Here is a 27706-nt window from a genome sequence, read left to right as displayed (position 1 = left end):
GTCGCTAGATGAGCCGCAGCCGAGCGGCGCCTGATTGAACCGCGCTTGGTTAAATGAAGTTGTGGGGAAAGAATACTGGGAAACAAGCAGCAACTGGCCTGTTTGGAACAGGCCCCGCGCTCCAAACAGGACCTGCACTAGTTCTATCTCATGATGAACAAGTAGAGACGATTGGAGACGAAAATGAAGAGAGATTTTATCTTAGTTTTTATTTTATGCAAAACCTTTTTGTCTCTTCTTTTTTCGTCAACAATAATGCATGTTAATTTAGTCTTAGTCAGCGTTTTTGGACACTGGTGCAGTCTAGTCATCGCCTCGTCTTAGTCATGGAAAAAAAGGTCGTTGACGAACATTTAGTCTTGTCTCATCTGATTAAATTAACAATAACGCACACACACACACAGACACACACACACACACACACACACACACACACACACACACACAGACACATAAACACACACACACAGACACACACACCGAAAACTTTATTTAAACTGGTACAGAGACAGTCCAAGCTGTGGCTCGGGGCCCTGAAGAGGCCTTCAGGATCAATCTGTGTGTCTCTGAGTTATTTTGTTTTTGCTTCTTGGAGATTAAAATAAATGTAACATTCATCCAGCTATGAATCAATAAAGGTTTCTTTGTAAGCGTGCAGCGGGAGGGTTTGTAGCTTTCTCTGAAATACATGTGTAAATTATTTGAAAACTTTTAAATATTTTGGGGAAAAATGTGAAATTTTTAAAGACAAACAATCTTAATATTTTGTTTTAAAAACTGAAAATAAAGATTTTTGTTTGTTTTAATAACTTTATTGGCATTATTACATCATAAAGAGACAAACAGGAGAATAATATAAAAATAATAATGTTCATGAATAGTGATTACACAGTCTTTTCTTTTTGGCGGTAATCCGCTTCCAAATTTCCAAAATAAAATACCTTCATGTGAATCATGTTTTTGTTCTTTTATATAATTGTTTTGTTTTTACATGTTTCAAATAATAAATCATTCATTCATTCCAGACTTATTTTAAATAAATTCAGCCATAAAATCCCTTTTTATCTTAAAATATTTTGCAATAGTCCAACTTAAAAATATACGGTCTTTGTTCTCATCACCAATATGTCTGTAAGTGTGATCCTGTACAGACTCAACTGATCAGCTGTGAGAAACAGGAGGAGACTCTCCGTCCTACAGAGGACACAGAGACACTGAGGAATGAAGAGACCAGAACCCAAACCCAGGATAGAGAGGCTGAGTGAATTTGGTGTTGAAGGTGTAGATGTGGATCAGTGAGTCAGAGGAGACTGTGTAGAAGGACAGAGAGCCAGCAGGACAGTCCACATACACTGCTACTCTACCAGAGACAGAGGAGGAGATGGATGTTTCTATGTTATTGTACCAGACACAGTAACCATCATAATCAGGGCTCAGATTCCAGGAGTGATCATTATGTCCAAACACACCATCATTACTGTTTCCTCTCCTGCTGATTCCTCTGTAACTCACTGATATAGAAACATCTCCTGTCGTCTCAACCTCCCAGTAACAGCGACCAGTCAGACCATCTCTACACAGCAGCTGCGGATACGAGGAGTCAAACCTCTCTGGATGATCAGGATATGACTGATCCTCCCACACAAGTGTCACCTTCCTGTTGTTGTCAGACAGTTTGAGTCTTCTGCTCACTGTGTTTGTGTCCAGTGTGAGTTGACAGGAATCTGACGGAGAGAAGGAGACACAACACAGCAGCAGATTATCATCTAACACAGCTGATGGTTGATTTATTAACAGACTGACTGTTAATTAGATCTGAACAATTTTCACACATCTCTTTACCACTCTTTATAGTCTCATCTCTAACCGGGAAGCTACTAGACCTGGATGGAAATGAACACCTCTGCTGAAATGTTCATATAGTTAATATGGGGATCATATTTGGATCATTTGTGTTTAATCACGATACTTGTGTACCCGTCGGTGTACAGCTATAGGCACCAACAACATTTCTTTCTGTCATCATATGGCCAAAATAACCTCTGTTGCTTTGTACCTGGCGTGGAAGTCACAGATACATCGGGACATTAAACGGCGTCATGTCTGGGTTAACAATATCATCTGGCGGAGTAATTTTTACTTCCTTCTCCAGGAAGGAAACGTTATGTCTGATGTCTGCCACTCCTAGCGTGACTTGAGGTACACATTGTGCCATTTTTTATTGAAAAAAAAACGGTCAAAAGTATTCCAAAATAACAACATCATGATGATGATTTGTAAAAAGTCTGAATCCATACTTTATCAGATCTGTCCGCAAAACGACAAGCAAACAACTTTTAAAATGCTTGTTTTCTGGATGGAGTTTGGTTCTATCAGGGCTCTGCTCCATAAACACAAAAAAAAAGATATCATTTCACAACTTACCAGGTAATCAAACTTCCCTGCTTACTTCTCCCAAAGTGTTCAACAGAGTGACTGCTTGGGGAAAGAAACTGTCTTTGTGTCGGCTGGTTTTGGCAAACAGTGCCGTGTATCGCCTACCAGACAGTGGTGGAGGTGCAGATGACAGACTGAATAATGGCTGAATAGACCAGAATGGTGGATTCATTCTGAATATGATCTTGTATTTTACGAAAATAGTTCACCTAAACGTGTTTCTGTAAACATTTTAAGAGAGAAATAGGCCATGCAGCTGCTGAATCTGTCTTCATTTCAGATCAACAAAGGTCAGTTTAAAAGATTTTCCTCAGATTTTGAGAAGCTTTGTCATGAGTAGAAGAATGCTGCAATAAATCCTGAAAATAATGTCCATGTATCTGTGAATATATCTGTGTCTGCAGTCATTTCAACCATTGATTACAGCAACCGGAAATAACACTCACGGCTTTTATTTCCTGTGAAGAAATGTTTCGCGGTGTTGGTGAATTCTTAAAATAAAACACTAAATGCTGCATTAAAATGCGTTGTAACTCGCGTTACTGAGATTGTAACGAGTATATTATCGACATTTAATTAGTAATGCATTATATTACTGCGTTACAGCAAAAAGGAATACATTACTGTAATTGCGTTACTTTTGTAATCGTTACTCCCAACACTGCTAATACATACAGTACAGGCCAAAAGTTTGGACACACCTTCTCATTCAATGTGTTTCTTTATTTTCATGACTATTTACATTGTAGATTCTCACTGAAGGCATCACAACTATGAATGAACACATATGGAATTATGTACTTAACAAAAAAGTGTGAAATAACTGAAAACATGTCTTATATTATAGATTCTTCAAAGTAGCCACCCTTTGCTTTTTTTGATAACTCTGCAAACCCTTGGTGTTCTCTCAATGAGCTTCATGAGGTAGTCACCTGAAATGGTTTTCACTTCACAGGTGGGCCTTGTCAGGGTTAATTAGTGGAAGTTTTTCCCTTATTAATAAAAAAGCAAAGGGTGGCTACTTTGAAGAATCTAAAATATAAGACATGTTTTCAGTTATTTTACACTTTTTTGTTAAGTACATAATTCCATATGTGTTCATTCATAGTTTTGATGCCTTCAGTGAGAATCTACAATGTAAATAGTCACGAAAATGAAAAGGAAACGTATTGAATGAGAAGGTGTGTCCAAACATTTGGACTGTACTGTATACCAAATTGAATATGAACATTAAACACAGTTAACACACAACCATACATTCAATAACAAATCAACTTATGCTTTAAATGAAAAGTAAATAAAAAAATAACAATTACAAGTCTTAGCATTTGAACAATGTGCTGCAGAAATGAAATGTTCTGCTTGTGGTGTCTACATGAGAAAAGAGTTCAAAGATTTTGAAAAATGTGGTCATTGACTGCATTTTGTATTAAAGCATTAAATGAATGAAAATGATCCACAGTTTGTGACTTTGCTTTCTCTGTGTGAATAGTTTTGACAATATGACTTCTGTTTTACCTGATGCTTGATAGCAATGGAAAAAAAAATACTGACACAATACTAATCCTACTGTAAGATGTTGGGCCTTGTTGTTATGAATCACAGTGAAATTGCACTCACACTTCCTCAGACCAGGTTTCAGCCACTGCTCTCCACAATATTCCAGCCTGGAGGAAGATACAAAGCCAGAATGAACCTTCAGAACCTTCATTACCTCTCATCTTCAAAATATCTCAGGTTTCTAAGGTCAAAGATTAACTCTGAACATCAACATAATCGACACATCCTCAGAGTGCTCCAATAATAATAACTTATTAGTAGGAGTTGAGTCTCAGCAGTGACGAGATTCTCAGCACTCAGTTACTGTCTCCACTGTTATCACCAGGGCTGCTGGTACACACCATGAACCAACAGTGAGCTCTGCTGTCTGTTCATACCTTAGAGTGTCCAGTCTGCAGTGTGGATCCTCCCGTCTAGCTGAAAGCAGCTTCACTCCTGAGTCTCCTGGATGATTGTAGCTCAGGTCCAGCACTCTCAGATGGGAGGGGTTGGAGCTCAGAGCTGAGGCCAGAGAAGTACAGCCTTCCTCTGTGATCAGACAGCCTGACAAACTGGACACACACATACACACACGCACACACACAGACAGACACACACACACACACACACACACACCGAAAATGACTTGAATTTACAATAATAATAATGAATTCATTTTCATCATGTCTTTCTTCTTCAGTGTACATTTCCTAATTTTAGCTAAATGTTAACTTGTCTCATCAGTCCACTTTTTTAAATATATTGTTGCTAAAATGCAGTCAAATACCACCAGAATTTGACAAAAAGTAATTTGTCTTAAATCTGCATTAATTTATTTTTGACCTCTCACTCAACTGACAAACTTCTGCAGTCCAAAATGAGAGCAAAATAAAGTGGAAGAGTCTGTGTAAATACTGGATTTAAAAGTTGGCATAAAACCTGACAAAGTAATTTGACTTAAGTTGGTATAACCCTAAATCTTTCTCTATCATGGCTGGTAGGTAGCAGACATCTGTAAGATCACAAAAAACCTTTATGATGCAGCCAGCTGCACTGGAAATGATATGTAAGTAAATCACAGAGTATCATACAGAGTCCTGAGGTTAAAAAAGTCTCCACAATCCCTTAAGAAAAAATGTTGGCTCTTAAAGGGGTGATAGAATGATTATATAGGGTATTTCACACTGTTCCTTAAGGTCTCCTAATAGGGTATGTAACATTGGTTGGGCTGAAAATTGCCCGAATGCTATTTTATGGGCCCATAACTACCCTGTGAATATGGCCCTATTTGTAACAAGAGCTTTTCTTCCAAATAAGGTATGCTCATGAATATTTAGATGAGCTGCACGCTGATTACACACACACACACATTAGAGACTCGACAGCAGGTCTCATATTTCAGACACTGCAATGTTTCATTACTAAATTCACTTCTGAGACTTTTATGTGAGAAATCAACTATCTAAAGCTCAAATATGGGCCGTTTTATCAAAATTGATGGCTATTTGCAAATTTGGTAAGACGTGTCGGATTTCAGGAGGTCCACACAGTCTGACGAGACAGCGGCAACCCCGCTGTGCTCCATACCCAGGGCAAAGTCGCCGTTTCTGGATTAGCTACTGGACAACCGGGGCTCAGCGGAGCTGGTCGGCTGCCGGCATAACTATAATATATTTACAGTTTGAATTTCATCACGCCACTTATATAACAGCTACCCTAAGGTCTTAGATCTTAGGTCAGATTTCAATTTAATGCATTTTGTGAATAGGAGGGGTTTCGTTAGCTGCTAGTGTCCATTCAATCCTATGGGTAGAGCTAAAGATGGAGGCTAGCTAGCTAGCTACACTTTTGGCATAGCTATAATATATTTACAGTTTGAATTTCGTCACGCCACTTATATATTAGCTACCCTAAGGTCTTACAAAGCTAACGTTTGTGTCAGATTTCAATTTAATACATTTTTGTGAATAGGAGGGGTTTTGTTAGCTGCTAGTGTCCATTCAATCCTATGGGTAAAGATTGCGGCTAGCTGCAGGTCCTGTAGCTCCGTCAGCACCTCGGCATTTAGTAGTCCAGTAACCCAGAAACAGTGACTTTGAGCGGGTATGGAGCGCCGCGGGCTTCCGGTTGCGATGGAGATCCATTTAGTTCAGAATGAGCCGGGGTCACGGCGGGTGGCAAGGCAGCACCGGCCGCTGTCACTTTACCCTGCTGAGCTCCTGCTGAACTGCGACACGGTCGGACAAAATTTGCAATTAGCCATCAATTTTCGTAAAACCTTCCATATTTGACCTCTACGTAGTTGATTTATCACAAAAAAAGTCTCAGAAGTGAATTTAGTAATTAAATATCGGACTTCTGGAGATCTGCGTGACCTAGCTAGATTCAGAAGACTAAGCTGACCTCAGGTCAGTTGTGTAGTTTATGCAAATGTTGGGGCGTGACAAAGACTAGGAGTTGAAAAGTTGACGTCAACTTTTAGCTTTGTTGAGATTCGCCCGTTTTCAGAGGCAGTTTCAAATTGTGAGATTTGCAGAGGAAAGAGGTGTCAATGGGATTTTGAGGTTCTATGTATGTCCTATTTACCCACCAAACCGTTGTTTTTCAAGTATGACAAGGTAAAATCGGTTTTTCATTCTATCACCCCTTTAAGCTGCTAGATGTTGAACTTTCTTTACCAACTAGTGTCTAACTGTGTCTGTCTGCTGTTGGCTGCTGGGCAGGTAGTGTACAGTGGGTTTATCAGAGCTTATAGGATGCATGCTGCAGATGAAGAAGGTGCTGATGAGAGTAGTGAGACTGAATCAAAAGGTGGAAGTTGTGGGCCAGGAAAATACAACTATTGGCTGAAAGATGTTGGGTATCTTTTTTAACATACATTACCTTCTATATAAAGCAACATTTAAATGGTTATTTGTTTAACAGAAGCTGAATCCTGACCTTAGAGTTTCAAGTTTACAGTGTGGACTCTTCACTCCAGTAGAAAGCAGCTTCCCTCCTGAACCCTGCAGGTTGTTGTTACTCAGGTCCAGCTCTCTCAGACTAGAGGACTCTGAGCTGAGAACTGAGGACAGATCTTCACAGCTTCTCTCTGACAGGTTACAGCCACGCAGCCTAAACATATGTACAGAACATATGTCAAAACAAACCTGTATTTGATATTAATTACACTTATATTTAGGTAGGCATTACTATTATCATAAAATAAAGTGATTAACTCATGAAAAATGAAAACACTGTGTGACAGATATGGTTCCCCCTTTACAGGTTTATTATTCCTGACCTGAGAGTCTCCAGTTTACATTGTGGACTCTTCACTCCAGTAGAAAGCAGCTTCACTCCTGAATCCTTCAGTTCATTGTTACTCAGATCCAGCTCTCTCAGACTAGAGGACTCTGAGCTGATAACTGAGGACAGAGCTTCACAGCTTCTCTCTGACAGATCACAGCCACTCAGCCTAAACATATGAACAAAACATAAGTGCAAACATGTTTATCTGTATTTGATATGACTTGCACTTATATTTGGGTAACTACCAGGAAAAGAAAAATGACAACACCTTGTGAAAGATTTGGGCACCCTTTTTTCACTCATCTTATCATCACCACCTAGTCAACCGACTGTTTCCTGGACTCTCTCAATGAAGCGAGAGTGATTCCTCTCCAAAAGAAAGCCACACTCAACCTGTCTGAAGTTAACAACAACAGACCAGTCTCTCTTGTTTTGTTTTCTCCAAAACACTCAAACCTGCTATCTTCAACAAACTTCCTTCTTCTTCTATCTTCACTAGAACTACCTTCTTGATCCCAAAAATTTTTGTTTCAAGGCAGGCCACTCAACAAAAACTGCCCTCGTTCCTGTCACTGAGAAGCTTGAAACTGCTTGAGCAGCCTCTCTCTGTCTGTGGTCATCCTTCTGGACCTTTCTGCTGCATTTGAAAAGTGAACCACCAGAACCTCATCTTCACCCTTCAGGATCTGTGTCTCAGTTTCTGCACACTCTCTGCACAGATCTTACCTCAAAGACCGCACCTACTGGGTAACTTTGAAAGAATCTGTGTCAGAAACGTGTCTACTCACAATTGGATCCTTCAAGGTTCTGTCCTGGGCCCCCTCCTCTTCTCTCTGTACACCATCTTCCTCTCGGTTCTGTTTTTCACTCACACAGCGTTTTTCTTCCACAACTATGCAGATGACTGTTGACATATTCTCTCTTTTCCACAGTCTGAAACACAAGTACCAGAAAGTATCCCTGCCTGTCTGACTGACATCTCTCACTGAATTTTCCACACACCAGTTGAAAGTCAGCCTTGACAAGACTGAGCTGCTTTTCCTTCCAGGGAAGTGCTCTTCCACCCAGATCGACATCTCTGTGGTAGTCCCCACCAGGACTGCTAGGAACATGGGCCAACTCTCCCTCTCGCCAACATTGCTGCAACAACCCGATCATGTAGATACATGCTGCATAACCTCAGAAGGAAACGGCCTTTTCTGACCCTCTGGTCCAGGCTTTGTCAATGGCCAATATGCTTGCTGCCTGCTCACTGTGAGGGACACCTACAGTCACTCAACGGAATCCAGACTTTTTGCTGTTCTGCCTCCTAAATCGTGGAACGAGCTCCTCCTTGACATCAGGACAGCCGAAAGTCTACACATCCTCCACCACAGGCTAAAAACACATCACTTCCAACTGCACCTAAGAAGATGATGTTTTATAAAAGAAATTGCACTTACATGTTGCATTTTATCTTATTTAAAGCTAATGTACAGTACAGGCCAAAAGTTTGGACACACCTTCTCATTCAATGCGTTTCCTTTTTATTTTCATGACTATTTACATTGTAGATTCTCACTGAAGGCATCAAAATCTGAAATGAACACATAGGAATTATGTACTTAACAAAAAGTGTGAAATAACTGAAAACATGTCTCATATTTTAGATTCTTCAAAGTAGCCACCCTTTGCCTTTTTTATTAATAAGGGAAAAACTTCCACTAATTAACCCTGACAAAGCACACCTGTGAAGGTAAAACCATTTCAGGTGACTACCTCATGAAGCTCATTGAGAGAACACCAAGGGTTTGCAGAGTTATCAAAAAAAGCAAAGGGTGGCTACTTTGAAGAATCTAAAATATAAGACATGTTTTCAGTTATTTCACACTTTTTTGTTAAGTACATAATTCCATATGTGTTCATTCATAGTTTTGATGCCTTCAGTGAGAATCTACAATGTAAATAGTCATGAAAATAAAGAAACACATTGAATGAGAAGGTGTGTCCAAACTTTTGGCCTGTACTGTACTTCTATGTGATTCTTGCTCTTCTTAGTTTTACCTACATGGTTGACTGCACTGGACAGTCACTGTAATTCAGTCTGGATAAAAGCATCAGCTAAATAAAATGTAATATAAATGGATCTTTAAAGCTTTATTATTCCTGACCTGAGAGTCTCCATTTTACAGTGTTGACTCTTCAGTGCAGTAGAAAGCAGCTTCACTTCTGATTTGTATTTGAAATGACTTAAACATCTACAACACATCATATTCTACGGTTTTCCAGACTGAGTTAATGATTCCAATACAACAAATGTATGTCTTGGATTGTGTATATCACTGGAGTCAGAGAAATATTAAAGGACATTTCAAAAAACATAGTCACATCTGTTGGATACCAATCATTCACACTAATTAATTTCAACCTCAAATGAACTACAAAGTGGCAGATATTTTTACTCCATTTGGCTGCATTAATCTGTGGAGGTACAATGAAACTAAAGAAACAATTTGAAGGTTTTTCAATTGATCAAGTAATCAGTTTGTTGACTAAATCTTGACTATCGGTTGAATAAAACATTCATTAGTTGAGAACAACCCTACACATCTGATACAGTTAGTAGCTTCAGTAATCTGTGCACTTACAGAGCTTTTTTGGAGACTTTGACCACTGGCAGCAGCCTCAGAAGAGCCTCCTCTGAAGCAGAATATTTCTTCAGGTCAAACACGTCCAGATCTTCTTCTGATGACAGTAAGATGAAGCCCAGAGCTGACCACTGAGCAGGAGACAGATTATCTGAGGAGAGACTTCCTGAAGTCAGGGACCGTTGGATCTCCTCCACTAGAGAACGATCATTCAGTTCATTCAGACAGTGGAACAGATTGATGCTTTTCTCTGGAGACAGATTCTCACTGATCTTCTCCTTGATGTACTCCACTGTTCCCTGATTGGTCTCTGAGCTACTTCCTGTCTCAGTAGACAGGTCTTGGAGGAGGTCCTGATTGGTCTCCAGTGAAAGACCCAGGAGGAAGCGAAGGAACAAGTCCAGGTGGCCGTTTGGACTCTCTAAGGCCTTGTCAATAGCAAACCTGTGGACCTTTGACATCATAGATTTTTTGCTGAAAACCATTCGCCATGTTTTCAAACTTTGCCCAAACATCACGTTCTTGTTTCTTTTAATTACTGCCCTCTCTACATGAAGAGCAGCCAGAAACTCTTGAACACTCAGATGGATGAAGCTAAACATCTTTTTTTTGTCATTCTTTCTCCGAATTTCCTCTTTGAAGATCTCTGTGAACAATCCAGAGCACACCGAAGCTCCAGTGACATTAATGCCACTCTCTTTGAGATCTTTCTCGTAGAAGATCAGGTTGCCCTTTTCCAACTGATGGTAAGCCAGTTTTGCTAATGACTCAATGGACTGAATGCACTTTTCTGAGTCATACTCTTTTGGGTCACACTTCTCCTTTGTCTGATGAATCTGAAACAGCAGGAATTCTCCATACATTTCAGTCAGGGTCTTGGGCAGCTCTCCTCCCTCTCTGGTTTTTAATAATTTATCTAGAACTGTAGCAGTGATCCAGCAGAAGACTGGGATGTGGCACATGATGTGGAGGCTTCGTGATGTCTTAATGTGGGAGATGATTCTGCCGGCCTGCTCGTGATCTCTGAATCTATTCTTAAAGTACTCCTCCTTCTGTAAGTCGGAGAACCCTCTGACCTCTGTCGTGATGTCTACAAAGTCAGAATGGATCTGATTGGCTGCTGCAGGTCGTGTGGTTATCCAGAGGCGAGCAGAGGGAAGCAGTTTCTTCTTGATGAGGTTCGTCAGCAGATCGTCCACTTTGGTCGGCGCTGTCACATCAATTTGAACTGCCTTTCTTGTATTGGTAGAGCAGTCCAGATCAAGGCGGCTCTCATCCAGTCCGTCCAAAACAAACAAAAGTTTGAATTCACTCTCGTCAAAGTTGGTGTTTCCTGTTGACTGCAGCTCTGTAAAGATGTGATTAAGAGCTTTTTTCTTGATGTCTTTGGTCTCCCAGATACATTCATGAATGAGCTCTGCCAAACATACTTTCTCTCCCTTCCATGAATTCAGCTCACGGAAGGTGAAGGGGAAAACAAGATGCACATCTTGATTGGCTCTTCCTTCAGCCCAGTCCAACACAAACTTGTGCACAAGAAATGTTTTTCCAATTCCTGCGATTCCCTTGGTCAGCACTGTTCTTATGGAGCTGTCTTCTCCAGAGGGGTGTTTGAACATGTCACAAGGTTTAATTGTTGTCTCTGTATCTACTGGCTTCACTTTCTCAATCTGCCTGGTCTCATGCTGTGTGTTGCTGTGTACGTCACCCACAGCTGTGACAGACAGATGTGTGTACATCTTATCCAGAGGTCGTTTCACCTCCGTCAACCCTTCTCGTAGTTGGTTGTAACAGTATTTGAAGTTTGGCTGAATCTTTTCTTGGTATTTTGAGATGTGCCGTGCTGGCTTTGGTTCTGGAACCATTCCATCTGTGTTGAACACAAATATAAAAAATATAAAGTATGAGGCTGTTTGTCTACAGATGTAAAAGCATTATAGCCCAGTTGATATGTTCACTCTTTTATAAAAGCATGGCATGTGTCAATTGTGCAGAATGGGGCCCTGAACATTTTTAGAAATGAAGCCTTCGCAAACACTCCTCGAGGTGGCCATGGCTTCCATTTTCTTTCCGTCATATTCAAATAATGAAAATTGCATCATATCTCCATAACCACACATGAAAACACTGAATATGTGAGTTTTGATTGTAAAGGATTACAACATCATAAACTGTGCTTATGAGGTCATAAGAACACCATGTCATGGGACCTTTGACATTGAAAGGCCAAAGTTTCACTCCTTGTAAACTCCCAATATGGATGATTGTTATCATGAATCACTAATGTGTATTTTGGTTAACAAAAGAGTAATCATTGATAACTTTTGGGATATGGTTTTGGTATATAATAGTTATTGGGCCTCATTCACCAATATCTTCCTAAGTTTTCTCTTAAATATGTTCTTAAGAAAGTTTCTAAGAAAAGTCTACGCCGGATTCATGACGTGTTCTTAAACAGCAGATTTGTTCGCACCTGTGTTCTTAGGATTGATGAATCCCACGTCTTCCTAACTCAAAGCGCGTACCAGTTGTTCCTAATTTGCATAAGAAAACGCCCATATATACCCAAATACCCATATAAGGACATGACACTTCCTGTGCACCTCCTGGGAAGCGGCAGAGTCGCGTTGGAGAAAGTACTGAATCTCAAGTAAAAGTACAAATAATAAGAGACATATTTACTTTAGTAAAAGTATAAGGTGTCCACTACCACACACCATGCCTGGCTTTTAAAAGAAGTTCCTATCCTAACATAAAACGGAAATGTGTTGTTAGAATCGCAATGCTGTTGGTTTTATTCATGGATGTAATTTAAGACGGTTTTATTTTCTCTAACCATGCAAATAAAGTGTGTGAAGCAGCGGACATGGGGAGATGTGAATCCAGCCAAAAAAATAAATAAGATATGAACGCGTCTTACGCAGCCTGGCGGAGGAGTAAACGACGCTGTGGAGAGAAATAGGTGGCAACTATGATTTAAAAACGGGAATAATAAAAAACAAACATTTTCATTTCCACTTTTACCGGAGGCTGTATTACCGAGGGTCAGCGGCGCTGCGGCCAGGCTCTGGAGCACCGGAGCCGGCTTGGATCAGTTTAATCAGTTTAATTGCTGATGTAAATTGCAGTGTTAGTGTTTTTTTGCATATTATGATTTTTTTGTTCAACAAATGATCACAAATACATTACAGTACAATACTATCATTGTAAACAACTGTAGAATTGAATAAAATGCAGTAACCAATCATTTGGAGCAAATTGTCATCACTCAAATGTGCGTAAGAGTGCTTTTCAGTGTTCGTAGATTTTGTTCTTAGCCAAGAACAAATCTGAGTTAAGAAAACATTAGTGAATGCCAGAATCTTCGTAAAAAGTGCGTAAGAAGGGTTTAAGAACACATTTCTTCGTAAGAACGGTTGGTGAATGAGGCCCATTGTTCTTAAATTATGAAACATACAAATCTGATATTTAAAGTAAAAATATTCCATTCTAACAACATCCATCTGGTAACAACTAACCTGAATATTTCAAAGCCATGTTTACTGGGCTATTTTTCATTTTGAAATGATTGTAAAGTTTACGACAGCGTCTGGACGCAGCACTTGGGAAGTTTACTTAGCTAGCTAGTAATTATTAGTGCACCCCACAGACCCTCCACTTCCCTCCCGGCAAAGGAGGAGAGTGGGCAGAAGCTCCGGTCTGGCTGGGTTTGAGTTGCTGCAGCAGCTGATCAAGGTCCAAATGAACCAACGACTGGCCAATCAACTTGTCCGACATGCTGTTTTACTGGACCCGGGCCATCGGGCCCTTGCTTATGTCAAACCCTGAGAAGGCATCAGCCACAATTATTTAAATATCCAAATGTTAGTTTTAGGCTAACTGTATTTCTGTAAATTAAGATTAAGCTTTTCGACAGTTTGTGTTATAGTGGAATGTGAATAAATTGGAAAGCTATTCAGTATAATTTCTGCAAGTGCCTTATCTTACTAACAGCTAACTTGTCCTTTCTGGTAGACATAGAGTGCATACATTTGTAACTATAAATCCCAGTTCAGACCAAAGAGTCACGACAAGACAAAACTGTTTCAGAACATTGCAGGAAAAGTTTCAGCGGTCGGAACCGGCCCGTCTCAGCTCGACTCAAACCAGCTGATAATATAGAGTGTAAGAGACGTCTCCTGTTTCAACAGCCAATAGGGAAGTCGTCTGATCAAGTCAGCTACAAACTGTCAGCTGCTGGAAATGTCAGAGTTTAAGACGGAGACTCAATGAGCGTCCAAGAGATATATGCTGGAGGGAGCTAGAGAAACAGACACACACACACACACATACACAAAGTAGGAAAGTGACGGATTTTGTGTGAATGCAGAGCTTTATGGGCTGGCTCAGGTTTGCCTTGGACCAGCTCATAGTTATGCTGCTATAGGTCCAGACTGCCGGTGGGCTTTCTTTGACGCACTGATCTCCTTCCTCTTTCCATCTGTGTGCATTCATGTTCCAGATTTGTTTGTTACTAACTTATCTTTGGGGAGCTTCTTCCCAAGAGTATTTATGTTTTCTCGACTTGCAGTTTTCCTTGGATTAGGGTGGCACTTAAATTATGGTTACAGCTGCCACCGTGGTGTTGCTCGACACCCTGCTATGCCCTATTTCAGCAATGCCCCCATACACCCTGCTATGCCCTACTATTTCAGCAATGCCCCCATACACCCTGCTATGCCCTACTATTTCAGCAATGCCCGCCTACGTCCTACTATGCCCTACTATTTCTGCAACGCCCCCCTACGCCCTGCTAGGCCCTACTATTTCTGCAACGCCACCCTACACCCTGCTATGCCCTACTATTTCAGCAGCGCCCCCCTACGCCATGCTAGGCCTTACTTTGCCCCTTAATGCCCCTGCTATGCACCGCAATGCCCTGAACTGTTACAACTTTTATTTCCAGTCATAGTTCCACTATCTTATTCTTACTATAGTTGCAACTGTTCATCATTCCAACTTCTATAATTATTGTCAATCATATTTTTCTATATCTGTATCAGTTTCTGTGTCCAAACCGGCAGCGACAGATACTGCCCACGTTGGAGGAGCTGTCTGCCTTCATTTTGGCCGACCTGACATGCTCAGTCGGAGACAGGGCAATCGGGACTCACCCGGAAATGTCAAGCGGGATGAGCGCGACTACAGTCTCTCAAAATCTGACGAAAATCTTTTGATTTGAACTGACCTTTGTCGATCTGAAATGAAGACAGATTCAGCAACTGCATGGCCTATTTCTCGCTTAAAATGTTTTAAGAAACACGTTTCGCTTTTTGACCAACTCAGGGAGACTGATCAGTCCAACTGCCCTTTCTGCCAAAGGCCGGCTGTCTGGTTGGTGTGTATCTGCCTTAACACTGAGCAACCTACTCCTAAGTGGCTTTATTGTTCCCAATTTGTGCATCTAATAGAAAAGCACTTTGCATTAAAATGCACATCTGACATACAGTGGCTTCAGAAAATATTTAAATATTTAAATTTAAGGCAAAATTATTTTTTTGTTGTACTGCACATTGCTGCAGCTTCTCTTTTCACCCTGTGTGTTGAGCTCTCTGTTTTAGCTACAGAGTGAGACACTTCTGTTCCATCTTTGTTGGGAGCGTGCCCTAACAGTACCTAGGTAAGGACTACTAGCCAGTCAGAAGCAGAGTATGACCAGTCAGAGTATGAGGGCGTGCCATGCTAGCAGCTAGGCGAGCATTATAATGTCTGTTACAAAGTGAAGCACATTTGCCTCTGAAGTAGAGGCTGGACTACAATAGAGCTGAGCAGCACTACAGTGTTTGTGTCCAATACCTTCTGGGTAGAAACTTCCTGCGTCCCGTACATACACTTTAACGGTGCTGAGCACACGGGGACGAGGAACTACTGGATATCTGCTCATCTCCTTCATCTAAAATGCATGTTTGATGCTTTTATATATCAACACTTTCACATTAGCTCGGGAAGCTAAAGTTCTTCAAGTAAATTGTAGTACACCATAATTTACTTGTTGGAAAATGGAATCACTAACTAACTAAGACTATATTTTTTCCAACTTTAAACTGTCACTTTGTTACTCAGGGCTTACAATCTGACCAGAGAATACAGCAGCTTACCTTTGCTCTGAGAAGAGGGAGTTCCTCTGTTCTGTGAAGTCTCTCCAACATCACTTACATCCACTGAATCTGTGTGGAAATGCGTAGTAACATTTCAATTATCATTGATGCATTACTGTCATAAACAGCAACAGCACTCACCTGAAAAGGTACTGTTAGAATTAAATTAAATTAAAAGATACGCAAATACTCCACACAGTCAGTCAACCCATTACATACACTATGGGCCCTATTTTCCATCCATCCATCCATCCATCTTCGTCCGCTTATCCGGTGTCGGGTCGCGGGGGGAGCAGCTCCAGCAGGGGACCCCAAACTTCCCTTTCCCGAGCAACATTAACCAGCTCCGACTGGGGGATCCCGAGGCGTTCCCAGGCCAGGTTGGAGATATAATCCCTCCACCTAGTCCTGGGTCTTCCCCGAGGCCTCCTCCCAGCTGGAGCGTGCCTGGAACACCTCCCTAGGGAGCCCCCGAGGGGCATCCTCACCAGATGCCCGAACCACCTCAACTGGCTCCCTTTCGACGCAAAGGAGCAGTGGCTCTACTCCGAGCTCCTCACGGATGACTGAGCTTCTCACCCTATCTCTAAGGGAGACGCCAGCCACCCTCCTGAGGAAACCCATTTCGCCGCTTGCACCCTGGATCTCGTTCTTTTTCGGTCATGACCCAGCCTTCATGACCATAGGTGAGGGTAGGAACGAAAACTGACCGGTAGATCGAGAGCTTTGCCTTCTGGCTCAGCTTTCTTCGCCACAACGGTGCGATAGATGGAATGTAATACCGCACTCGCCACCGATTCTCCGACCAATCTCCCGCTCCATTGTCCCTTCACTCGCGAACAAAACCCCAAGGTACTTGAACTCCTTCACTTGGGGTAAGGACTCATTCCCTACCTGGAGAAGGCATTCCATCGGTTTCCTGCTGAGAACCATGGCCTCCGATTTAGAGGTGCTGATCCTCATCCCAACCGCTTCACACTTCGGCGCGAACCGATCCAGTGAGTGCTGAAGGTCGCAGGCCGATGATGTCATCAGGACCACATCATCTGCAAAAGCAGCGATGAGATCCCCAGCCCACCGAACCGCAACCCCTCCCCACCCCGACTACGCGCATATCCTGTCCATAAATATTGCAAACAGGATTGGTGACAAAGCGCAGCCCTGGCGGAGGCCAACCCTCACCTGAAACGAGTCCGACTTACGGCGGAACCCGGACACAGCTCTCACTTTGGTCGTACAGAGATTGGATGGCCCTGAGTAGAGACCCCTCACCCCATACTCCCGCAGCACCTCCCACAGTATCTCCCGGGGGACCCGGTCATACGTTCTCCAAATCCACAAAACACATGTAGACCGGTTGGGCATACTCCCAGGCCCCCTCCAGGATCCTTTGCGAGAGTGAAGAGCTGGTCCGTTGTTCCACGACCAGGACGGAATCCGCATTGTTCCTCCTCAACCTGAGGTTCACTATCGGCCGAACCCTCCTTTCCAGCACCTTGGAGTAGACTTTACCAGGGAGGCTGAGAAGTGTGATACCCCTGTAATTGGCACACACCCTGCCGGTTCCCCTTTTTAAAAAGGGACCACCACCCCAGTCTGCCACTCCTTTGGCACTGTTCCAGACTTCCACGCAATGTTGAAGAGACGTGTCAACCAGGACAGCCCCTCCACACCCAGAGCCTTGAGCATTTCTGGACGGATCTCATCAATCCCCCGGGGGCTTTGCCACTGTGGAGTTGGTTTGACTACATCAGTGACTTCCGCGCGGAAATCGACGACAAATACCCCGTCATCCTCCAGCTCTGCCTCTAACATAGAGGGCGTTTAGTTGGATTCAGGAGTTCCTCAAAATGCTCCTTCCACCGCCCTATTACCTACCTCAGTTGAGGTCAACAGTGTCCCATCCTTACTGTACACAGCTTGGATGGTTCCCCTTCCCCCTCCTGAGGTGGCGAACAGTTTTCCAGAAGCACTTTGGTGCCGACCGAAAGTCCTTCTCCATGTCTTCTCCAAACTTCTCCCACACCCGCTGCTTTGCCTCTTTCACGGCAGAGGCTGCAGCCCTTCGGCCCTCCGGTACCCTGCAGCTGCCTCCGAGTCCTCTGGGATAACATATCCCGGAAAGACTCCTTCTTCAGTCGGACGGCTTCCCTGACCACCGGGTTCCACCACGGTGTTCGTGGGTTACCGCCCCTTGAGGCACCTAAGACCCTAAGACCACAGCTCCTGCGCGCAGCTTCAGCAATGGAAACTTTGAACATTGTCCACTCTGGTTCAATGCCCCCAGCCTCCACAGGGATGCCACGAAAAGCTCCCGCCGGGTGCGAGTTGAAAGTCCGTTGGACAGGGGCCTCCTCCAGACGTTCCCCAATTTACCCGCACTACACGTTTGGGCTTACCAGGTCTGTCCAGAGTCTTCCCCCACCCCTGACCCAACTCACCACCAGATGGTGCGTTGTCGGTTGACAGCTCTGCCCCTCTCTTCACCCGAAGTGTCCAAACATACGGCCTCAGATCAGATGAAACGATTATAAAATCGATCATTGACCTTCGGCCTAGGGTGCTCTGGTACCAGGTACACTTATGAGCATCCCTATGTTCGAACATGGTGTTCGTTATAGACAATCCATGACTAGCACAGAAGTCCAACAACAAACAACCACTCTGGTTTAGATCAGGAGGCCGTTCCTCCCAATCACGCCTCTCAGGTGTCTCCATCATTGCCCCGATGTGCGTTGAAGTCCCCCAGCAGAACAATGGATTCCCCCACTGGTGCCCCATGCAGGACTCCACTCAAGGTCTCCAAGAAGGCCGAATACTCCGAACTCCTGTTTGGTGCATATGCACAAACAACAGTCAGAGTTTTCCCCCACAACCCGCGCGTAGGAGGCGACCTCTCGTCCACCGGGTAAACTCCAACGCCAGCGGGCGCCCGGGGGGCTTGTTAGTATCCCCACACACCGGCCGGCGCCGCACACCCTGAGCAACTCCCGGAGAAGAAAGAGTCCAACTCCTATCCAGGAGTACAGTTCCAGAACCGAGACTGTGCGTGAGGTAAGCCCCACCAGATCTAAACCGGTAGCGCTCCACCTCCCGCACCAGTTCCGGCTCCTTCCCCACAGAGAGGTGACGTTCCACGTCCCCAGAGCCAGCGTCTGCTGCCCGGGTCTGGTCCGTCGAGGCCCCTGACCTTCACTGCCACCCATGTGGCAGCGCACCGACCCCAGCGGTTCCTCCCACAGGTGGTGGGCCCATGGGCTGGAGAGATGGGAGCCACGTAGCTTGTTCGGGCTGTGCCCGGCCGGGCTCCGTGGCAAACCCGGCCACCAGGCGCTCGCCGACGAGCCCGCCGTCTGGGCCTGGCTCCAGACGGGGGCCCCGGGCTTCCTCCGGGCAGGGTCACTCCATTTCTACCTTGTTTTTCCATTGGGCCCTATTTTAACGATCTGAAACGCAAGTATGAAACGCAAAACGCAAGTAGCTTTGTGGGCGGTTCTCGGGCGATGTTGCTATTATAGCGGCGGGATAAATGAGTCTTGCGCCCGACGCAAATCTAAAATGGGTTGGTCTGAAGTAGCTAGGTGTGGTTTGGGCGTAACGTGCAATAAACCAATCAGAGCGTCATCTCACATTCCCTTTAAGAGGAGGGCGCTTGTTCCGTGGCGGGATTGCTATTATGGCGGGTTTGCCTGGCCGCGCACGGGGAGCTGCGATGCGAGATGCGGCAAAGTAAAAATGCCCGTCTTGACCGGGTGGCGATGTTGCTGCGGCCTCGGGCGCATCTCCTCAAGTTTGGAGAGGATTGCTGCAGCAATGGAGCGTGGGCCTCCAAACGCACCACCTGCTCCTGTTGTGCCCCTTCCTCCTCCCCCCCCACTCCATCTCCGTCCACCCGCTCCAACAGGAGCGCATCGCGCATTACTCCCGGACCAGATCCCGCCGTAGTTCAACATCACGTCTCCTTAAGTCCTCTAATATTTCCTCATTTATGTCATCAACACATCCATGATTCGTGGAAATGTGTAAAACACAACAAGCCACAAAGAATGCTGGGACTTTTTGAGGACTGTAAGTGCCTCCTGATCTATCCAAACACATGAAGCGCATTTTTATTAATATTTTCCTTTGTAATTATGTATGGTTTTCAAAAATGGGAACTGCTGTAGATGAGAGAAGTGTATGTGCGTTGTGCACACGCTACATTATGGCCAAGCATGCGCCCCTAAAATAGCATCTGAATAACGCGCTACTGACTTTAGACTAGCACCACTGACTTTAGACTAGCACCACTGACTTTAGACTAGTACCACTGACTTTAGACTAGCACCACTGACTTTAGACTAGCACCACTGACTTTAGACTAGTACCACTGACTTTAGACTAGCACCACTGACTTTAGACTACTGCCACTGACTTTAGACTAGCACCACTGACTTTAGACTAGCACCACTGACTTTAGACTAGTACCACTGACTTTAGACTAGCGCCACTGACTTTAGACTAGCGCCACTGACTTTAGACTAGCACCACTGACTTTAGACTAGTACCACTGACTTTAGACTAGCACCACTGACTTTAGACTAGTACCACTGACTTTAGACTAGCACCACTGACTTTAGACTACTGCCACTGACTTTAGACTAGTACCACTGACTTTAGACTAGCACCACTGACTTTAGACTAGTACCACTGACTTTAGACTAGCACCACTGACTTTAGACTAGTACCACTGACTTTAGACTAGCACCACTGACTTTAGACTAGTACCACTGACTTTAGACTAGCGCCACTGACTTTAGACTAGCACTACTGACTTAAGACTAGTACCACTGACTTTAGACTAGTACCACTGACTTTAGACTAGCACCACTGACTTTAGACTAGCACCACTGACTTTAGACTAGCACCACTGACTTTAGACTAGCACCACTGACTTTAGACTAGTACCACTGACTTTAGACTAGCACCACTGACTTTAGACCAGATTTTTCGGAATTGTTTTCTGAAACTGCAGAATAGCACAAAGTAACGTTAGCGCCTGAACATGCCTCCTCTTTTCGCTGAACCGCCCCCGGCAGCACAAATACATTCCCTAATTTACCAACGTGCGTCTGTGGAGGGAAAAGTCCGCTGTGCGTCGGGTGCAAAATAGGAATGATACATGCGTCGGTGTACAAAGGCAATTGCGCTGAGTGCAAGATAGGGCCCTTTGCCACTGTGATGCAAAAGCACACTTCATTCTTACTGACTGAAAATACATATTAAAAAGATTGACTGACCTTCTGGTCCTGAGCTGGTGTCTGGCAGACTCTGCACTAGATCATTCCTGTTGATCATCTCTAAAACCTTCTTGGTCACCTTCAGAGCTCCATGAAGGTGATAGGTCTTCACCATCACAGTCACTGTGTCCTGCCTTTCTGCGTTCTTCTCCAACATGGACACTTTGATGCTTTGGTAGCCTTCCAGGATGTCTTGCTGCAGATGCCATTTGAATTTCTTAAATTCATCTTCTCCTAAATCCTCCAGAGTGTTGAAAAGTTCCACTGCCGTCATCATGGTTTCCTGCTAAAATCAGACAGTTTTCTCAAACTGAAGTAAAACTGTAACACAAATTTCTCAGAGCAGCAACAGGAGTTCTGATTGGTCGACACAGGAGCTGTGTTTGTGGGATTTTTGTGCAGAGTCTGGCCAGTTAGAGCTCCTGCTGTTGCTCTGTGGGTCCAGTGTGTAGGATCTAGTGGTGATTTTGCAGATTGCAACCAACTGAATACCCCGCACACCTCCCTTTTCCAAGTGAGTAGAAAAACCTATGGTGGTATTCCCTCATGGCAGACTTCGTAAAGAAGATGAAGCTGTAGATATGAAGGGCTCAATCTAATGAAAACAAAATGATTCTCAGGCGTCATCCACATCAAACACAGTGTAAGGTTGATAATGCCACTGGACACAGGAATTGTTGCAAATGACTCAAATAATATTTGTATTGTTGAGTACATGTAGGCAGCAGCAGAGTTAATAAATGCAGAATTTAACTGCACAACAGCTGCTAGCAACAGCAACAAGATCAGGAAAACCATCTGTAGTCAAAGTTGATGTTATTCTGGAAAAGGGTCATGTGATGGGGGCCTGACGAATCAGGGAAGGACAAAGCGTGACCAATAACATCCAATCAGGAAGCCAACATGGGTCTCTACTTCATTTTTTTAAAGAGCTCCGGTTTTACAAATCCATGATTGGATTTTCGATTTAAACTTTTTTAGGGACAGAATGCCAAAATAAGAGCCACTAAATGGCAGAAGGGTACTTTACAACAACAGTTTGAGTTTCTCAGAGTTTACAGATGAAGAAATGTCATGCGAAATAAATGATATTTCAGTTTTTATATTTAAAATACACAGGAGGTTTAAGAAAACAACAATGACTTGTCTTGATCCAGCAGGGCCTCTGAATGGTACATATGAAAAGCAACAACATTGTTAGAACGTGTACAGATCATGATGCGACCATGCTCTAGGAGCCTGAAACTAGGAAAGGTGTAACATAAGCCTAACAGATAAGACTGACTGACATGCGTCGCCATTTACAAAGATTTCCGTTTGTGTCCGTCCTGACTACGAAACAAGCCCAGGGTTTTCAAACCCAAATGTGGGCAGAAGTGTTTTCCAAATCTCTCCATTTTAGGGGCTCAGAAACGTTGTAGTAGTGTGCATACGAGGTGTAAACGTAGCAAAAGATATTTGTTTTCAACCCCAAACGGAGCAGTGTAGATGTAGCCTGAGTGCTTAGCTTGACATGGAGAACTGTCAGCTCTGACTGGGAGGAAACTAACGAAGCTTTCTGATGCCCAATGCACAAAAGAAAAACGGTTTTGAAGTACTTTCAGGCTCTTAAGGATTTGATGCCAGTGAAAAAAGTCAACCAGACACCAGTTTATAGCTGAAACAGTGTCAATGGTCAGTCAGATGTCTCAAGTTGTTTGTTTCCATTTTCATGAAAATAAAAGACTGTTTTTGTCTGTTACAAAAGGAGTGGACCGTGTGGATTGTGATCTAGTTTATAGTGAAGACGCCACAACAAGAACCTAACCACAACCAACATCATTCACTTTAAAAGCTAAAACACAATTTTAACTTTGGCGGCACAATATATTGTTGTTGTTTTTTAACATCATGATAACTTAAACGATAAACACATCTGGAAAGACTGAGATATTACACTCAGGGATTTTTTGAGTTAGTTAAAAGAGTATCAGTAGAAAACTGCACTTTAAAATGTAATTATTTCTTTTTAAATGATGCCTTTTGTATTCAGTTCGACATTCAATTTTGTTAAATAAAAGAATATTGGAAATAACTTAAATATTTTCTTTCTTATTCAACAAATAATGTGTTGTATTTTAGCAGAATACTGACAAAGTAGTTGCATTTTTCCCTCATATTGTGCAGCCCTGAGAAAAAGGTTGTGGGGACATTTTTTTCTTAGCACTTAGGAAGAAAATACAAAACCATAATAACAATGTGACATTTAAGCCACAGATGAGCTGTAGTTGTGCTATCAGTCCACTAGATGGAGCACTTTACCCCCACCATCTCCACAGAACTGGAGAGCTGACTGAGTCAAACTAGAACAGGAGGCACAAACAGTCAGATAACTCCAGTCATTACACAAGATAACACAACATCCAACATTAAAGACACACTTTGACCTTTTGGTTTAGAGCACATGTAACGCAGTTAATAATTCCACTTGCCATTAAAAGGTAACTTTTCATTTGGCTAGTAGTTCCCATATGAGACAGGCATTTTCTGTAACATGAGCGCCATCTATTGGTGCCAATCTGCAGACTTTAGGGTAAATTCCTACACACTTATCACCAGTTTTCCATAGCCTGTTTCATGGTTAGTCGCATAAATTGAGCTCCACTGTTATAGTTAGGTAAATGTGTTCATTGTGATAATGTGTAATGTAGTATATGATGTGCATGTAATATATCCCCACAGGAGTTCTCACATTTTATATTAGAGGCCAGTTTTGTTTTGTTTCTTTTGTTTAAGCTTAAATGAAAAAGTTTGCCACGTTGTGCTAGCTTGCTAGTCTGCTTAGCCTAGCTCGATAACCTGACTTTTATGATAGAACCGTGGCATCAATAAACTGATAATTTCTGTTTTCATTTTATCTAACTGGAGCTCTTTATGGTGACGAATGTGATTTTGAGACACTATTCTGCTGTTTACCAGGTACAGTTGTCTATTTGTGTGATTCTACACTGGTATTTTGTTAATATCATGTGTAATAATGTGCACCAGTGAGCCGTAGCCTGTTTCATGCTAACTGGAGCTCTTTATGGTGATGAATGTGATTGTGAGACACTATTCTGCTGTTTACCAGAATAAACGGCTGTGATAGCCAACGAAGAGTGACCGATTCGTCTGTAACACAACACAACGCAAGAGAGAGAGAGTATCCGTTACACACACAAACTCAAGGCCAGTGGGCCAAATCTGGCCCCTTGCAGATTTAGATCCGGCCCGTATATCAATTTGGGTTCACAATAAATTTTGGCTCACCTAGTTGTGCCCAACGAAAAACACAGGAAAGTGTTTTTTTAAACTGCATTTACTTGACATTCAAAGCAGAATTTTGGCAGATTTGCCGACTCTGAGACTCAGAAATTACCCCAGAAGCAGAAGAGTTTTCATATTCAGGCTGTGAAACAGGTTGTTGTTATCATTGTTTTGCTTTATTTGTTAAATTCTATGATGGCCGAGAAACAATTTTGATGACGTTTTTAGGGCTTCATGCCAAGAAAAATGCGTCAAAAAGGAAAAATTAGGAAAAAAACCTACCAAAACGTTTACAAAGTGACATGCAGTAACAAAAGCACATCAATAAACTCTCCATGTCTGGCCCTTGGTCTGATTCTCTTTTCCAGTGTGGCCCTCTGGTAAAATGTGTTTGACATCCGTGGTCTAGAGATTTTTGTAGATTTGTTGGCATCTGTCACTCAAGAATTATATGTGTTATGAACTTTATTTTTTATTTTTTTTAAACTAAATTGATGTTTTCAAAAAAAGTGGTGGGTACAAAATGACTCATGAAGAAATCTGATAGGTACGCGTACCCACCATCCCAACTGAAATCGACGCCTGTGCTGAGGAGTACAACACAGGCCCCACCTCCACAACATGGAGTCTCCTAACTTTGTCTCCAGGTAAAGACAACAAACAGCTGTCGCCGTGTAGTTTTGTGCTGTCAGAGAGTAAACAGCTGATCAAGTTTGAGTCAGAGAGTAAAAAGTATTCAGACTTGCAAAGGAGAAAGACAATTCATCATTTCTTAGAAGTGAAGTGAAATCTAACTGGTTTCCTGTTGATCAAATCTGACTTCACTGAACATATAAAGGCTTATTTTGGCCAAAAAGTCACAAATCACAGAAAGAATAGTAAATTATTTAGAGAATATTCAGATCTACAAACAGTTAACACCAGTGTTGACGCATGTTATGAATCCCCCCAAATATATTATATATAATTGACAGCAGAGTTTCTTCATCAAAGGTGTGTAATGTTACCTGTCAGGCTGCTCACCTGTTAAAGTCCCGTCCAGGTGAGGTCAGAGAGACGTCCTCCTCCTCTTTGTCTGTCTGCAGACACTGACAGACGCTGCTGCTGTCTGTGTTCATCACTTCCTCACACCTTTAAATCCAAACCTAGAAATGTCAGTATGACGTAAGAGCAGAGGGCCGGTCTGAGCTGTAGTTCTGCCATATACAAAACAGCTACAGCATTGCAAAAGCTGTCAGTCAGCACTCTGATGGCAGCTGGAGACACTGACACAACTCCAAAGAGTCCAAACTGCAGGAACACAAAAGAAGAAGAAACAGAACAACAGGTTAATTATTAAATGATGGAGGAACAACAGTCTAAACTCATGACAGAAAACTAAAAGTTACAGTGGCCCAGCTGGGTCAAACCAAATGTAAACGCTACAAGTCCATCCATCCATCCATCTTCGTCCGCTTATCCGGTGTCGGGTCGCGGGGGGAGCAGCTCCAGCAGGGGACCCCAAACTTCCCTTTCCCGAGCCACATTAACCAGCTCCGACTGGGGGATCCCGAGGCGTTCCCAGGCCAGGTTGGAGATATAATCCCTCCACCTAGTCCTGGGTCTTCCCCGAGGCCTCCTCCCGGCTGGACGTGCCTGGAACACCTCCCTAGGGGGGCCCAGGGGCATCCTTACCAGAGATGCCCAAACCACCTCAACTGGCTCCTTTCGACGCAAAGGAGCAGCGGCTCTACTCCGAGCTCCTCACGGATGACTGAGCTTCTCACCCTATCTCTAAGAGAGACGCCAGCCACCCTCCTGAGGAAACCCATTTCGGCCGCTTGTACCCTGGATCTCGTTCTTTCGGTCATGACCCAGCCTTCATGACCATAGGTGAGGGTAGGAACGAAAACTGACCGGTAGATCGAGAGCTTTGCCTTCTGGGTCAGCTCTCTTTTCATCACAATGGTGCGATAAATTAAATGTAATACCGCACCTGCTGCGTCGATTCTCCGACCAATCTCCCGCTCCATTGTCCCCTCACTCGCGAACAAGACCCCAAGGTACTTGAACTCCTTCACTTGGGGTAAGGACTCATTCCCTACCTGGAGAAGGCATTCCATCGGTTTCCTGCTGAGAACCATGGCCTCAGATTTAGAGGTGCTGATCCTCATCACAGCGGCTTCGCACTTGGCTGCGAACCGATCCAGTGAGTGCTGAAGGTCGCAGGCCGATGATGCCAACAGGACCACATCATCTGCAAAGAGCAGCGATGAGATCCCCAGCCCACCGAACTGCAACACCTCCCCACCCCGACTACGCCTCGATATCCTGTCCATAAATATCACAAACAGGATTGGTGACAAAGTGCAGCCCTGGCGGAGGCCAACCCTCACCTGAAACGAGTCCGACTTACTGCCGAGAACCCGGACACAGGTCTTGCTTTGGTCATACAGAGATTGGATGGCCCTGAGAGGAGACCCCCTCACCCCATACTCCCGCAGAACCTCCCACAGTATCTCCCGGGGGACCCGGACATACGCCTTCTCCAAATCCACAAAACACATGTAGACCGGATGGGCATACTCCCAGGCTCCCTCCAGGATCCTTGCGAGAGTAAATATCTGGTCCATTGTTCCACGACCAGGACGGAATCCACATTGTTCCTCTTCAATCTGAGGTTCGACTATCGGCCGAACCCTCCTTTCCAGCACCTTGAAGTAGACTTTACTAGGGAGGCTGAGAAGTGTGATGCCCCTGTAATTGGCACACACCCTCTGGTCCCCCTTTTAGAAAAGGGGAACCACCACCCCGGTCTGTCACTCCTTTGGCACTGTCCCAGACTTCCACGCAATGTTGAAGAGGCGTGTCAACCAGGACAGCCCCTCCACACCCAGAGCCTTGAGCATTTCTGGACGGATCTCATCAATCCCCGGGGCTTTGCCACTGTGGAGTTGTTTGACTACATCAGTGACTTCCACCTGGGAAATTGACAATGATCCCCCATCATCCTCCAGCTCTGCCTGTAACATAGAGGGCATATTAGTCGGATTCAGGAGTTCCTCAAAGTGCTCCTTCCACCTCCCTATTACCTCCTCATTTGAGGTCAACAGTGTCCCATCCTTACTGTACA

At 43.7% G+C, this 27706-nt stretch overlaps 1 protein-coding gene across 4 annotated transcripts; it reads right to left on the bottom strand.

Moving 5' to 3' along the window:
* Window positions 1-831: 831 nt before the first annotated feature.
* Window positions 832-25703, bottom strand: LOC120573344 (NACHT, LRR and PYD domains-containing protein 12-like). 4 transcript variants are annotated; one of them, XM_039823031.1, is made up of 8 exons: window positions 25602-25703; window positions 21310-21595; window positions 16031-16099; window positions 9894-11763; window positions 7259-7432; window positions 4374-4547; window positions 4057-4103; window positions 832-1724 (listed from the first exon to the last, which is right to left on the bottom strand). In XM_039823031.1, exons 2-8 carry the CDS (start codon window positions 21584-21586, stop codon window positions 1195-1197), a joined length of 3141 nt encoding a protein of 1046 aa, XP_039678965.1. In that variant the 5' UTR covers window positions 21587-21595; window positions 25602-25703; the 3' UTR covers window positions 832-1194. The 4 variants fall into 4 exon arrangements, with proteins under 4 accessions (XP_039678965.1, XP_039678964.1, XP_039678966.1 ...); XM_039823030.1 differs by having other exon boundaries at window positions 25618-25703; XM_039823032.1 differs by having other exon boundaries at window positions 21310-21592; window positions 25618-25703.
* Window positions 25704-27706: the final 2003 nt, after the last annotated feature.

Source organism: Perca fluviatilis, chromosome 14 (assembly GCF_010015445.1).
Source record: "Perca fluviatilis chromosome 14, GENO_Pfluv_1.0, whole genome shotgun sequence".
NCBI lineage: Eukaryota > Metazoa > Chordata > Actinopteri > Perciformes > Percidae > Perca > Perca fluviatilis.
Note: the sequence above shows the minus strand (reverse complement) of the source record. Positions and strands in the feature narration are given on the sequence as shown.

What these genes read in the sequence shown, in the direction of transcription:
- LOC120573344 (XM_039823031.1), bottom strand. Translation starts at nt 21,586, where the DNA reads ATGATGACGGCAGTGGAACTTTTCAACACTCTGGAGGATTTAGGAGAA. An exon ending in AAAGTCTCCAAAAAAGCTCT is followed by an intron (nt 7,433 to 9,893) that starts GTAAGTGCACAG and finishes TCATATGTTTAG; the next exon opens with GCTGAGTGGCTGTGATCTGT. An exon ending in TGCAGACTGGACACTCTAAG is followed by an intron (nt 4,104 to 4,373) that starts GTATGAACAGAC and finishes ATCTTCCTCCAG; the next exon opens with GCTGGAATATTGTGGAGAGC.